The sequence below is a fragment of the Agelaius tricolor genome, unplaced genomic scaffold (assembly GCF_023055355.1).
Source record: "Agelaius tricolor isolate 1412-34295 unplaced genomic scaffold, bAgeTri1.0.p SCAF_8, whole genome shotgun sequence".
Lineage (NCBI taxonomy): Eukaryota > Metazoa > Chordata > Aves > Passeriformes > Icteridae > Agelaius > Agelaius tricolor.
This window is the reverse complement of record NW_027269268.1, coordinates 15,538,760-15,552,774: the sequence shown is the minus strand read 5'-3', so window position 1 is coordinate 15,552,774 and position 14,015 is coordinate 15,538,760. Positions and strand designations below refer to the sequence as shown.

General features: G+C 41.3%; 1 protein-coding gene across 1 annotated transcript in view; it reads left to right on the top strand.

The window, feature by feature from the left end:
* The first annotated feature begins 2,437 nt into the window (after window positions 1-2,437).
* LOC139592186 (transmembrane protease serine 11E-like) overlaps window positions 2,438-14,015 on the top strand; it is a 40,445-nt gene continuing 28,867 nt past the window's right edge. Inside the window, exons 1-3 of the mRNA XM_071431718.1 lie at window positions 2,438-2,601; window positions 11,089-11,210; window positions 11,913-12,031. Of these exons, the coding sequence (XP_071287819.1) occupies window positions 2,438-2,601; window positions 11,089-11,210; window positions 11,913-12,031 (405 nt within the window). The remainder of the gene's footprint in view (window positions 2,602-11,088; window positions 11,211-11,912; window positions 12,032-14,015) is intronic.

Genomic DNA, 14,015 nt, shown 5'->3' with positions numbered 1-14,015 from the left:
AGAGATGTAATTGCTGCAGGACTGGCCAGTGGTCTTCTCTAAAGGTGTTCTTTGTCTCTGGAGCCCGTGAGGCTGTGTGAGTGTGCAAACACAAACCCAGGTAGTCTGTCATTACCCTGCTTAGGCAAGCAGTCTGTCTGACCGGCTGGGCTGACTTTGCAGGGTTAAATGGAGAGAATGGTCATTACATCTTTTTACACTTTCATTCACAAAATCCTGTGCACCCACATTCTTGGATTTCCACCCCCCGCCTTGATAGCTAGTTTCCGTACTGCTTCCCTAGTATTAACCAAAAAAAGGTTACTAATTGCCTGGCTTACTGAATGACACCCTAATACCAAGCACTTTGCAACTTGATAATTTATTGTGAGGAAAATTATTTGTTAATTATTGTCTTTTCTTGGTCTGTCTGTACCATTGTTCCTGGGGCACAGGTATGTGTAAATTGATTTTGCATCATCTGAAAGAAGCAAGTATTTCCTTATTTCACACTGTTTTGCAGGACAGCTCATTTTAATGTGTAATTAATTTGCAAATAAAGGCAACCTACTTAAAGTTTTATTAGGCAGGTTGCAAAATATTCTTGATTGTAAGAAAATGAAATAATTTTTTAGGAATATCTTTGTTACTCATACTATAGAGTAACAATAGGATTAGTCTGTCCTAGTGTGATCTGAAAGCTACCAGAAGTTCATTCATCTGTTGTCCAATTCCTTTTCTCTGGCACTTCTTCCAGAGAACCTTTGCAATTCTAATGAATGTTTTTCATCCTTGTTTCAGGGCTCAAGATTTCAGGTAAATGATGTCTCAAAATTTAGCAGTTTGCTAAAACCTACTTCTCCTGTATACATTTTTTACCTGATCCAGGTGGTCAGAGTTTGCCACTGAACTTCTGCACTCATCAGGGAGAATTCTCTGCATCTCACAGGGTAAGCACTTCAAGGGCCACTTTTTCCCAGCATAAAAAAGAAAAAAGAAAAGACAAAAACAACAAACAAACAAATGGGAAAAAAAAAGTGGAAAAAGACCCCAACAAGGAATTCTAAGGTATTTTCTTGACTCATGTATTGAAGGAGGAATCAATCAATCTCCATCACTCCATCAAGTGCTTGAGTTCCTGTGGGGATGTGTGTGTTTCTGGGTGGAGCAGGGAATCCTTTGTGCACAATCTTTTTTGAGTTTTACTGATTTTGAAAAAGAAAATAACAGGTGGGTGGTGGGGAATGGAAGGTACAGCCCAGGGATAATAATAGCACTTGACAGGTACCTGTGTCCTCAGTCAGTAAAGCCTCAGGTAAGGCAGGCAACTGCGACAGGGAGCTCGGAGAAGCCAAAAAAACCAATTTATTTGATCAAAGCAAATGAAGAAATCAGTGTTGCAGAAACAGCAGATGTGTTCAGCTCTTCCCACTGTCCTCAAAAGGATCTGCCCAGATGCTCCTACAATTGCACTGAAATGCCTGTAAATGGATAACTCTGGGGAAAGATGGAAAACGATTTGGTATGTTTTGGTAAAATTTTCATCAAATTTTCCTCTTGTCTCTTTTCTTTCCTCCTCTCACTTTATGCTGAGGCTGTTTCTGGAACAGAGTGAATGTTCCAACAAAAATAACTGAAATCTTGAGACTTCATGGGAAAACAAATGCTTCACGCTTTTTGGCACAAATGCAAGTGCATCAAACAGCAGAAAACAGATTTGCTTTCTCGTAATTTTACTTTTTGGTTTGTGATTTTTGAGTTTCGATGTAAATGCACATTTTCTCACTAGTGAATCTCCATTTTTTTCCCTTTCCGGATGGCTCTGAAGAATCACGTTTGTGCTGGGAGAAGGGAATTCCAAGGAGATTGGTGGCCTTTTTCACAGAGTAAGCATTTTCCACAGGCGGGGTTATGCCAACCATTAAATGACTAACATGTAATTAGGAGGCTGGATACTTATAGTTGTCTTGTCCCTGATGCCAAGGGAGTCCAGGACAGCTGTGGATGAGTGAGCACAGAGGTAGATCAGGCTTGGCTGACCAAGCTATTTATGTCCATATTAGTTTTTGTGTGGCTCTCTCAGAAGACAAGTGACCTAGCATTGCGGACAGCGCGGTGCCTCTCCGCTGTGGGTTTTACAGTGAGCATGCGGTAGAAGGTGCAGCCACTCAGGGCAAGGCCTGCAGTAGGGATACAAGCTGGACAGAAAGGGAGTGCTGGAAAAGGGAAATCTCAGGCACTTCCTGTTTCGCTGTGGTGAAGAACAAGTCTTCTTGCTTGGGCCGGTTTATCTGCTCACTCCATCTCTGCCTGGGGAGCTCTTTGATGCGGAGCTGATCGGAAGGTTGCAGTCTCCTTATCAACTCCATGCTTACCTCTGTTTGTTTTTATTCTGAAGTTCGTTCCCTTATTTTGCAATAACCCACAGGGTGCTGGGTGTTGCGCCAACCGTGCCTCAATGAAGGATCTTCATTCAACAGCTTTCCCTTCCCATCACACCAGTCAATGCGACTCCTGCGTTTTCCAGCACCATTCTCTGCGCAGCCCAGACTTTAGCCAAGCCTTCATTGGAGGGCAGAAAGGCTACCAGGCCTACCGGGACCTACCATGGGATCTTCAGAAGTAGGTGGCATGCTTGAACCTGGCAAGTTTAATTTGGAGGTGTAATGGTGGTAAAGGGTACTGTCTATGGGAAAGCTTTAGGGCTTCAAGGACATAGATCCAGGGGAGAAATCTGCTTTTTCTGACCTTTTCTTCTCAATGCTCTATCTATGCCTCTTTCATCATTTTAGACCTGGGGTACATCCTGGATCTGTTTGAAATGTGCATTCTGAAAGGAGATGATAAACAGAGGGAAAGCTGAAGAGGAAATTGCAGGATGAAAGGGTGGTTTTGGAGGTTGTGGTCTGGATGAAAAGAGTAACGTGGCTGGAGTGAGAAATGCAGAAGGAAATCCTCTCATATGGTCAGGAGTACAATGATTTGCTGTCTGTTTAGAAAGATGATGTCAGGTTGACACTTATCTTTTCTTCCTTCTGATCATCTTAATCTGCCTACAGCAGAGTAGGGCAGAAACCAAGAAGCTCTTTTGTCAAAATCAAGTGCTAGTAACATGATTTTTGAAAAACATGGGGTTTGATCAGGCGTAGTTGCAATATTATTTCCCCCAAATCCTGCAAAAAATCCTGATTAAATAAGTGATGGCAGCACAACTACATAAGGGGAACACTATAGGTGTTCATCATTCTGGTTTTAACCCTTTTATTTTAATGAAGAAACCATGATTTTCAGGGAGGAATGATTAGGTGGTTTGCATCAGAAAGTATTTCAGGCAGTCAGAAATGCTGGATATCCTTAGTTTTGTTTTACCATAACAATACTTCAGACAGCACTGGAAAGTTCAGAGTATTTTTACAAAAAATAAGTTTTCCAGGTGCAACACTCTGCTATTGTCTCTTGGGTCAGAACAGAGACTGGGTTCCAGATGTACAGTAAATATCTTGGAATTTGTAATTTCTGTTTAACTCACTGGATTCTGTATTCCTATGTCAATAGGGGAATGCTCAGTCTCCCATGAGTGTGGTTTTTTTTGTTGTCCTAGCAGTTGATGAAGCTTAAAAGTATGACCTCATGGACAAAATTCAAAATAAATTGAATTAGTTTTTAGCATCCTAATGAACTGGCAGGATGGTTGAATTTTCACATGATTGTTAAAGACTACAATATTAATCTCTCTGTGTTGCTTTGGGCAAATGGCTGTGGATGATTGCAAGATACTACTTATTTTTTCCATCCTCGGTATTTTTAAAAGTTGGGTTTTTAAAATAATTTCAGGGCATGCTGAAATAGAAGCATTGTTTCTGGATGGACAAAACTTATTCTTTGTGCCCACTGAAGTGTTGTTCTCATTTTGTGGAAACAATATAATTTTAGTCAACAGTCCTGATTTGCCAGGAGAGGATGAAGTTCATCTTTGGGCTCTGTGCTGCTTAGTAGTGCCCTGCTCAATACCCAAAGATTTTCTGCCCTGTTTAATATTCATGACTTAAAGTATATGCTGTTCTATCTGTCAGGAAAAGAAGAAATCCCCATCAGTTGTGAATATCAGTTTGTGTTTGTTACATAAGCAGGGAAAACTAAAAGAGAGTTCTCTACCTAACAGAATTGAAAAGCCTTTTTTTTTCTAGTTAGATGTAATTCTCCTTGCCATGTCCTTGTGATATCAGCAATGGTGTAAATAATTTTAATGACAGTGTGCTAGAGGGTAGTTAAATAACCTCTGAGTACAGTTTGGTTGCTTCCTATTTAGGAAAGGATTTAATTGTTTCAATGGTTGTTTAAATTATTATAAAATCTAAAGTACATTGGGGGAAATCTGTGTTGGATATTTACATTTGGGAAAGGAGGGAAACTGCCTAGTCTTAATCAAAGCCCCTGTGTAACCAGAGTTCTTTGCTGGGCAGGGATGTGGCTCTGAGTGTGGAGCTGTAAGCTTTGCTGTTTGAGCTCATCCCCCTCTTCCTTAGTCCCTTGTAAGAGTGGGGTTTCACTATTAGCTTTATCCAGTTCCCAGATGCCTCTTTTCAAAGCATTTCAAGCTAAGTTGGAACGTGTGCTCTGTAAAATCCTTCAGGAAGCAAAGCTGCTGAGGAAACCTGTGTGGAGTAGACAGCCTTGCTGGTCTTGTCCTGCACTCTGGGAAGCAGGTGCAGTGTCCTCTCTGCAGCTTCCTTGTGAAGCTCTCGTGCCCTGGCAGGGTGAGGTGCAGACCTCACTGGTGCTGTATATGGCTGTCTAAAAGTGAATATGCAGGTGGAAATGCAGTGCCACTTGCACCAATTTGTCATGCAGTAGGTGGGCAAAATGAATGCAAATTACAGGCTGCTGAGGTGTAGCAGGAAATAGATGCCAGCCCTGGTGCAAGGACACTCATGTGCCACTGGCATTAGTGGGAGTTTACCTTGATTATTGCAGGAGGCAAATATGGTTCCTGCATGGTGCCAAAGAGAAACCCATCCTGCCCAGATTGTCCCAGAGCAGATCCTGAACTCAGGAAACCCTAGTGAAATACTTTTGCTTCTGGTACACACCACACCTGATTTGACTCATATGGAATTGGAACCATTGATGTTTCCTTGCTGATTTCCCTCAGTTTCTGGCATATTTAGACAGGAAAACTAGAATGAGACAAGACCTCCTCCTGAGCCTTAAAATCTTGTCAACTTTATTCCCTGAGCAAGCCCCAGGGTAATCCCAGCAGCTTCTCTGGTCTCTGCTGTTCTTTTTAGAGGGTGTTTCAGAAGTGTTTCCCTTTATTGTTTTTTTCCCATGCAGTTTTATGACTGGGCATTTTGGGTCAGCATAAGCTATGCAAATCAAGGCATTCTGCTTCTACCACATGCTCCTTCCATGTTTGTGTTTTTTTACTAAATGCAGATCCTCCTTTTTAATGAAGCCAAGCTAACACAAAGCTTGGGATGGCTTAATTTGACATGCTTCTGATACTAGACAATCTGAAAGCTTCATGTAGTCTGTGGACAGATTTGGTGATAACAGGGAGACAGATTTTATACAGAATTGAACACGGAAATTATCCAATTTCTCTGCCACTGGAGAGTTGCCTGGGGTTTCAATATCAGCTGAACCACATGTCTAGGGAGCTTTCTCTAATTTCAGCAGCATTTTTCCCATGAAGAAAGTTGTCCATCTCTGTTCAGTGAAAATACATTGCTAGATTACAGCATTTCGCTGTTTATCTACCCAGCCTAACAACTGTTTATTATATATTGTGGTTTAACCTCAAACAGCAGCTAAGTGCCACTCACACCCCATACACACCACCCCTCATCCCAGTGGGATGGGGAGGATATTTAGGGGAAAAAAGGTAAAAACCAACAGGTTGAGATAAGAGCAGTCTATTAATTGAAATTATTATTATTATTAATAATAGAGAGGGAACAAAAAAAAAATAAATCCCAGGAATGACAACTGATGTACAATGCATCTGCTCACCCACTGACCAATGCCCAGCCCATGCTACAGCAGGGAATGGCCCCTTCCAGCCAACCTTCCCCCCATTTATATACTGAGCATGATGCTCTGTGGTATGGAATATCCCAGTGGCCAGTTCAGGTCAGCTGTCCTGGACATGCTCCATCTCAGCTCCTTTCACATCTGCTCGCTGCCAGAGTGTGGGAAACAGAAAAGTCCTCGACTGACAGTGAGCACTACTGAGCCACAACCAAGTCATCACTGTGTTACCCACAGTATTCTCACACTAAGCCTAAAACATGGCTCTGTACCAGCTACTAAGAAGAAACTTAGCTGTATCCCAGTCAAAACCAGGACATAAGCTATAAAGCACAGAAATAGGTATTATTATCCAGAAATAAGAGCATTTAAACTGCAGAGGAAGGTGGAGGCTTTGGGCAGATTCTGAGTCCACGTAAGCTGTCACAGATGCACACCAGCAGAAGAGCTGTATCTGACTTGCAGAGCTCTTTGGGAGTGATGGTAAGTATGTACCAGTAAAGAGATTATTTCAGTAAACAAATTGAAGCACATCACTGTCCTACTATGTGTGTATTTGTTTTATTACATTGCATTGTAATGTAATATTACAACTACTGCTATAGTGATTTTTATCTTTTCTCAAAGCACCTTAAGAAATAGGTACTATATGTGTCCTAAAACAGTGGTGAAGTTTTGTCAATCTAAGCATGCCTCTCTTATAGGAAGGACTAAAAGCAGAGGACATGTAATAGCCCACAGGAGATCATCTCCAGGTGACTGTTTTGGGTTTGGCTTTTCATCAGCCTGTCCTGTCAGCACCTTTCCTGAGCAGCCACTGCCAGTGGGTGGGTGCCAAAGCTGAGCCTGTGCTCTCTTTCCTGGTGCATGCTGACTTAGCTGGACACTGCCTCTGGCACAAAGCTCACTGCAGGTAATGGAGAACCTCCACTGGTGTCCCAGAGTGCTTCCAGCCCTGGTGAGGAAAACCTTGGAGGCTTTTCCTCTGAAGCAGGCAGTTTGACTCCTAGATGGCAGTTTTAATTCTGCTTCTTTGCAAGAAGTGAAGCTGAATTTCAGTAGGTAAAAGATACTAATTTCTTCTATAAACTAAGAGTTTCAGGCTGCAGTGAGACAAGTGCATTTATGATTTATTTAATGCAATGTTTATCATTTGTTAACTAAACATCCTTAAAAACCCAAGTTATTAGTTTTTAGGCAGGATATCAGGCAATATTTTATATTTTCCTTTGAGACTGACATTTTTCTTTTGATACTCTTCTGTTACTAAAAGTCAGACATAATTAACTGTGTCTTTCTTATGCCTTCTACAATGCAAACAGGAGGGATCCCCCTGGCTCTGCATTCATTGGTGTGATCTCCTTGCTGAGGAAAAGGTTCCTGAAAGGCTTCTTTGTGTATGATGTGAAGGAACCCAAGTATGGAATGCAGGGCTCCAAATCGCATACCACTGTTCAGGGAAGGTCTCAGTAGGTATTCTGGGGAAATGTCAGCTGAATTTCAGTTGAAAAAGCTGAGACAATGTTGGGAATTACTAGGAAACCAAGAGAGGACAAAGAAGTAAAATCATTATGTCAGTGTAAACAATTCTATGGCGGTTTTTGTTGTTTCTCTTTGCCAGCAAGTATTTCAGTCCTCTTCCTCATTGGACAAATCTTAATCTGAGACATGGCAGTCTTCTGTCAAGAGATGAAATCCAGTCCTTGTTTGCAGTGCATTTAAGATTACTGCACAGACATGGTTTCCTGGGAAAGAGCAGAGTTCCTGGGGAAGAGGGACAGGCCATTTAAGCTGCAGGCAGAAGGGACCTTGTCAGAAAGCCCTCTGAGGTCAGTGGGGAGCTTTCATCTTCAGGTATTTGGTTCAGGCATGAAATTTCCACTTCTATTCTGGAGGACTTCGGTGACTTTCCCAGCTGGAGTGTTTTTAATCTTAGCGTGCATTTCAGTTCCTGTTCCCTTGCTTTGAGCACATAGAGTAAGCAAAGACTGCTTGCCTCTTGGTCTGAGAAAAATAAATTCCCAGTGTTGAACTTTTATCAGCTCTCTCCAGAGTGTTCAAGCCCTGACAGGTCATCACATGCGTCTCAATTGTTTCAGTTCTGGCACAATAACAGTACACACAAGAGAAACAAATATTTCTCTTGTGTGTACTGAATCCCTGTAAATGCTTTTCATGTTTACACAGTGGGACATGTCAGATAAAAGAATTAATTTTTGAGGAATGCACCTTAGAAGGTACAGCAAAGCAGTAATAACATCCAAAGTTAATGGGAATAAAAATTATCAGTTCAATAATCTTTGTGGGTTTGTCTCACAGATATCTTTGAAAACCTGGATTAGAAATCCTCTTAGTCTGCAGCATGTCTATTCAAGATGTTTGTGCAGATGGTATAGCCTAACCAAGGATGTTTTGCTCCAAAATACCTTTTTTTTTTTAAAAACAATTTTCATTTTTAAAAGAAATTAGGAGTGGAGGATAAAATTTAACAGCTGTTTCTTGTTTAGATATAAAAGGAAGGGGAGAGGTTTAAGATAAAAATCAAGAAAAAAGATATCCAAATCCCAAACAGCACCTCCTCCCCCTGTTAAGTGACTTTTTAAGATTAATTTGTCAAACAGCTTCTTGTTTGAGGAAATTCAGTTTAGAAGCTGGTGCTGAAACCCCTCTGCACCTCTTTGAAATGATGTTCTTAAAAAGGTTTCATGAATTAGGTGAAAGTCATGTGTGTGAGTAGAATTACATGTGTGAGTAACTGTTGTGGACTGGGGCTTCTGTTAATGACAACATGGAACTTGAAATACAAGAAATAAAGAATAAGAGTTACAAAAAGTTTTACATTCTATACAAGAGAATGTTGAAAAGGTTTCAGATTTATAGTACTCTATTTAACTGTGTCCCCGCCGTGTTACTTCTGGTCTGAAACTGCTGTTTCACTGATAGGATAGGCAGTAATTTCTTCACGCTCACCCTACTGCGGTGCAGAGGTGGCATTCAGCCTTTCAAATGGGCTTCTCCAACCCAGCATTTTGGTTTGAGGTTATGCCAGGGTCATTACAGCTGAAAGACCTTCTGAGTGTTTTCTTTCTGGGCAGCCTAATCAAGACAACTGCTTTTTAAATGAGAGTATCTACAAGAAGACAAGAGTAGTTTGTCTTAAGTTAAATGCATTTTTGTGTTTGTTTTGTTGGCTTTTCTTGTAAACTCAGTTTCATTTCAAACAAAATAGACACATTTGCAAAGCATTTAGGCCATGCAACGGACTTTTACCTGGAGTGAGGGAAAAAAACCCCAACAAGCCATAAAACAACAGATGCATGTTGAACTCACCACTGACTTTATGATTTCACCTAAAAAGCTACAACTTAGAAATATTCTTGTTAGTGAGGTAGAATCCTGACTATTTATACTTCCATATTTTTCATTTCTCCAGCTGAAGTTGTAAGGCAATTTTCATCCAGTAGTGTCAGAAATAATTTTGGAGGTGCTCATCTCTGAACTGTTAAGAGGACTATTTAATTTCAGTCTTTGTTTTTTGGAGGTCTTCTTGGTTGGTTGGTTGCTTGTTGTTTTTTGTTTGTTTGGCATTTTGGGGGTGGTTTTTTTGCTATGAAGTCACAAATGAGTTTTGATGCAAACTTGATGAGAGGTTAATGGCTGTTATACAGGATAGCAGGAGGGAAGGAAACACTAAGTAGGACGTGCAGAACAAGTCAGAACAGATCCAAGTGACAAATTATTACTCCCATTTTCATTCAATCACGTATCATGATATTTGGCCTGAGTCAGTTGTTTTCCAAGCCAAAGTAATAAGATTGTAATTGTAAGGCATCGCACTGGAATTAGAATGAAATATCAGGATCTGCTTTGCTATTTATGAGCCATGCACAGTTGCTTCCTGTCCCTTTCCTGCACCAGCTGCAGGGGTCGTTTGCAACTTATTTGAATGTATTTAAACTTCTGGCTCATGAGGTGTGTGCTCTGGGAGTGAGCTGTGTGTACTTTGTATGTGGGCACTCACTGAGGCACCTCACACCCTGGGGAGAGGATCCCTGCAGCCTGCTTTCCTGAGGTGGGCTGCACCTTAACCTGCAGGTGTGCATGTCTGCATGGGTGAGGTGTCTGAAACAGAATGAAGGACTCTTTACCAAAAATAGTGGCTTCTTGTCCTGTGTTTTGTAATGGCTGATAATAGAAAAATAGCTTCGAGTTTCTTAAAGAAGTCTTTGAGTTTATAGACAAAGACAGAATTTGCTCTAACCAACTTTTTTTTGTGTCCATTGGCTTTCCATGAGTTCATTTTGATTAGTACCCATGTAATTAAGAGCACAGCAGAGAGAAGCATCTGGTGAGGTTCCTACTCACATGTCTTTGCCCGTCTCTGTCATTCTATCACTTCAGCAAATACTGCTTAAAGCAGTACTTGCCTTTGTGTTTAGATTCAGTCTGAATAAGACAGGAAACACAGGCTGGCCTTCTGAAATCTCTTTCTCTTTTTTGTTCGGCTCTGTTTTGCGGGCTGAAGTAGACTGAGCCTATATGATGTATAGAATACTGTATAGATATGTTCTATACAAAGTATGAACCTAGAATAATATATAGATATGTTCTATACAAAGTATGGGGTGCTTTTTCCCAATTTTACTGCACAAAGCAGTTTTGGGAGCAAAGATGCCAGTGTGTCTGATAACTGATTTGCTTAACCAATTGAAAGCTGTATACATTGCTGTGTGAAAGTTCACCTAGCTGAAAAATAAGTTTTGGTCTTGCAAATTTCTAGCTGGGAGTCACATGAGAATCTTAGTTAAGACTCCTATTTGATTTGGCCCTAATAATATCTAAAACTGTCAAACCTGTCTGTGTTCTTTGACTTTTAGCACATCCCAACACCTATTTCAAAATAGCCTTGTGTCATGGTTTCATTTTCAAGGGTGTTGGGTGAGAAGTCGATTAGTATTGCTGGGAAGAAACAACTAATGTTGAGGGAGAAACTTTAGCTTAATTTTTTGGGGGGGAGATGGGGGCCTTAAATAGAAAAGGATCTCTTAATAATCTCCCTTTGTTCTTATTTTTTCCCAGAATTCGTCAGTCACCTATCAAAATAAGACATCTTGAGCCCTGGAAAATCGCTGTAATCGTTATTGGAACAGCAGTGGCAGCAGCTATCACCATTGGTCTCCTAGTTTATTTTCTGGCATACGGTAAGTTTTGCATAATGTATCACTATTCCTATGCTTAGTGAATTTCCTCTGTCCTTGTTGTGCCAGATGACACTGTGAGTTTTCACCAGTCTGTCTAAAGCTTATTTGGGGGAAAAAACACTGGCTTCTCTAGAGCTCTCTTTCCTTCCTCATTTAGCATCTTTGCAGATCTCCTAGGAACATTTCCTGCTCTGCAGGGTCATTTAGGGCTGTGGTTTCTTTTGGTTTTCATTTACTGTCACTTGTTTCACATTTTTCTCATGATCTACTTCTGGGATGAAGTCAACACACAAGTGTCTGGTCTCCCTTACATGAGTGGCAAACAGAGCTCTCTGCGTGTCTGCCTGGGGTGTTTCTCTGTTCCCTTTCTCTGATCACTAGCAGCTTCCTGACAGGGCTTGGTGTTGAGTGGACAGGCCAGGAAGGAAGGTAACTAAGCAGCAAGGTGCAGCTTGTGATTCTGTGTGAGCCACAAGTGCTGTTGGTTGGCCAGAAATGTCACTGCTGGGAAAACTTGGATTAGATCACCTAACTGAATCGAGGGATTGCTCTTAGCTTTTGGAAGCTGTATTTGAATGGGTTGGATACAGCTGAAGGCTCATCCACTCCCTAGATGTCAGGATATCAGTCAGTGCCAGGTGTTTCTCTAAAGTCCATTCATCTTGGTACTTTGAGTATTGCCTGTTCCTCTTTCCCTTACAGATCAGAAGCTGTTCTATTACAGTGCCAATGTAAAAATCACCAACATCCGGTACAAGAATGAATTTTCCAGACAATCCTCAGGAAGGTTTAGAGACCTGAGCGAGAGGGTTGAGAGACTGGTAAGTTTGGATCATTGTGCCTTTCCATTAAGGACTGTGTGATAATACAAGAGTCATTAATGTGAACAGAACACTCAGAGACCACAGGCTCTGGTGTACCCTCAGTCTCCTGGTGGGCAGACCTGGGAAATGGATAGCAGGAGAGACATGATCATACCTGGCACTCCAGGCACTTGCCACTTGGCATCTTCCAGCCTGTCACTTCTCTCTGTCTCTGCAGTGGTGAAGCAGATATTTAAAATAATCTCAGCTCCCTCCTACATCACTGATCATAGGATCAGAGAATGCTCTCAGCTGAAAGGGGGTCATGGTTTGATGCTGGCACAAGGACTGTGAACTCCAGCTCTTAAGTGAAATGCCCATACAGTGATTGAACCCACAACCTTGGTGGTTTTAGCAAGAGGCTCTAATCAACTGAGCTAATCTCATCCTTTGTGTGTGTTCTCTTTCCATGAGCCTGGCTTTGTGATTTATGTCCCATTGTCTCTAAGGAAAGCATTCTTTTACACCCCCTCCTTTACAGGGTGGGGAACTCTGCCTGTTGGGCTGTTACTGTGTGTTGAGAAAACAACACACAAGCCTTTTCCTGCGCCTTTGGTATGTTTTGTTGGGAAACCCTCCTACAAATAACAGAGGTTGCTGAGTGGCTTTCAGTCATACAGTAGCTATGGAAATAAATAGACACATTGCAATTTCCTTTCTTGTTTTCTCTTTGGGACACTACCCCAGAGATGCTAATGACAGAGTTCATCTCTATACAACAATAAGCACGTGATTGGGCTTGTATCTTTTTGTGTTTCATTCATCAGAATCCGATGCATATCTCTTACCTCCTGTTTGGCAGCCATGCACAGATACCCAGTTAATAGGACAATGCTTTGCCCACCACTATCATTTAATTTAGGGCAATGTCACTTGTCCACAACAAAATGTGAGCTGTGCTGGACATTGCTCTGGAGAAGTAGGGTGCTGTTTAGGGATTTGGCAGTGCTAGCGTCTCTTCACAGCTCCACTGCTGAGGCTTTCAGTGATCTTAGTCAAGTTGTCCTCTTCTCTGTATGTGTCTGTTCTCTTTCTGCCCTCTTTGTCTCCTGGGACCCATTCCAGATTTCCCAGGATGTACTTCTGGTGCATATCTGTATGCATAGATTCTTATATGAGCTGTGTTTGCTTAGGTGGTACCACTTTACAGCTATTGCCTAATAATTGCAATAATTTTCACCTTGTGATATAGGACCTTGGAGAGGGAATGTTCTCCCTGACCAAGAAGACATTGTGTATTGCTGAGGGGGAACAAAGGCAAGGACTGAGAAGGAGTCTGAGGAATAACACTTCACTGACTACAGTTGTATCCCTTCTCCCTGCTCCATTCCTTCTTTGTTTTCTTTAAAAAACACATGCCTCCTTTGGCAAAGAAGCACCCATTTTAGCTAAGGAATTCTTTCAGACAGTGTCCAATGCGATCAGATTTCCTCTGAACATGGCTATCAATTTAGATGCTTGAATGGAAGCCAATGCTTTAGAAACCCCATCTCCTCTCTGGGTGTTGAGCAGTTCTGACAGTAGTGACAGTAAATACCAGTGCAGGTTGAGCAGTGAGAACCATTATATCAGGGCATGTTAATTGCACCTGATAAGTAACACCATAACAAACATACACAGAACTGTGCTGTCTTTCCTTCATTCCTGTAATTTTTCTTAAGAGCTGTCCTTAATCCAGCCATTAAATTCTATGTTCCTCTCTCAAATGTTATGAATTCTTTGCTTATATAAATGGTCCCTGCCATAAGTTTGGCTTTTTGTGGTTTTAGTTCCAGGTGTTCCATTTAACAAGGATGTATGAGATGGAGAATTGTCTGTAACCTTATTGAAAGCAACTCCATACAGTAATGAAACAATGTATTCCTTGTAAGTCTGATTTTATAACAGCAAAACTCATCTTGTGGTGATAAAAATCAAAGCAATCTTTCCAGACACACATATC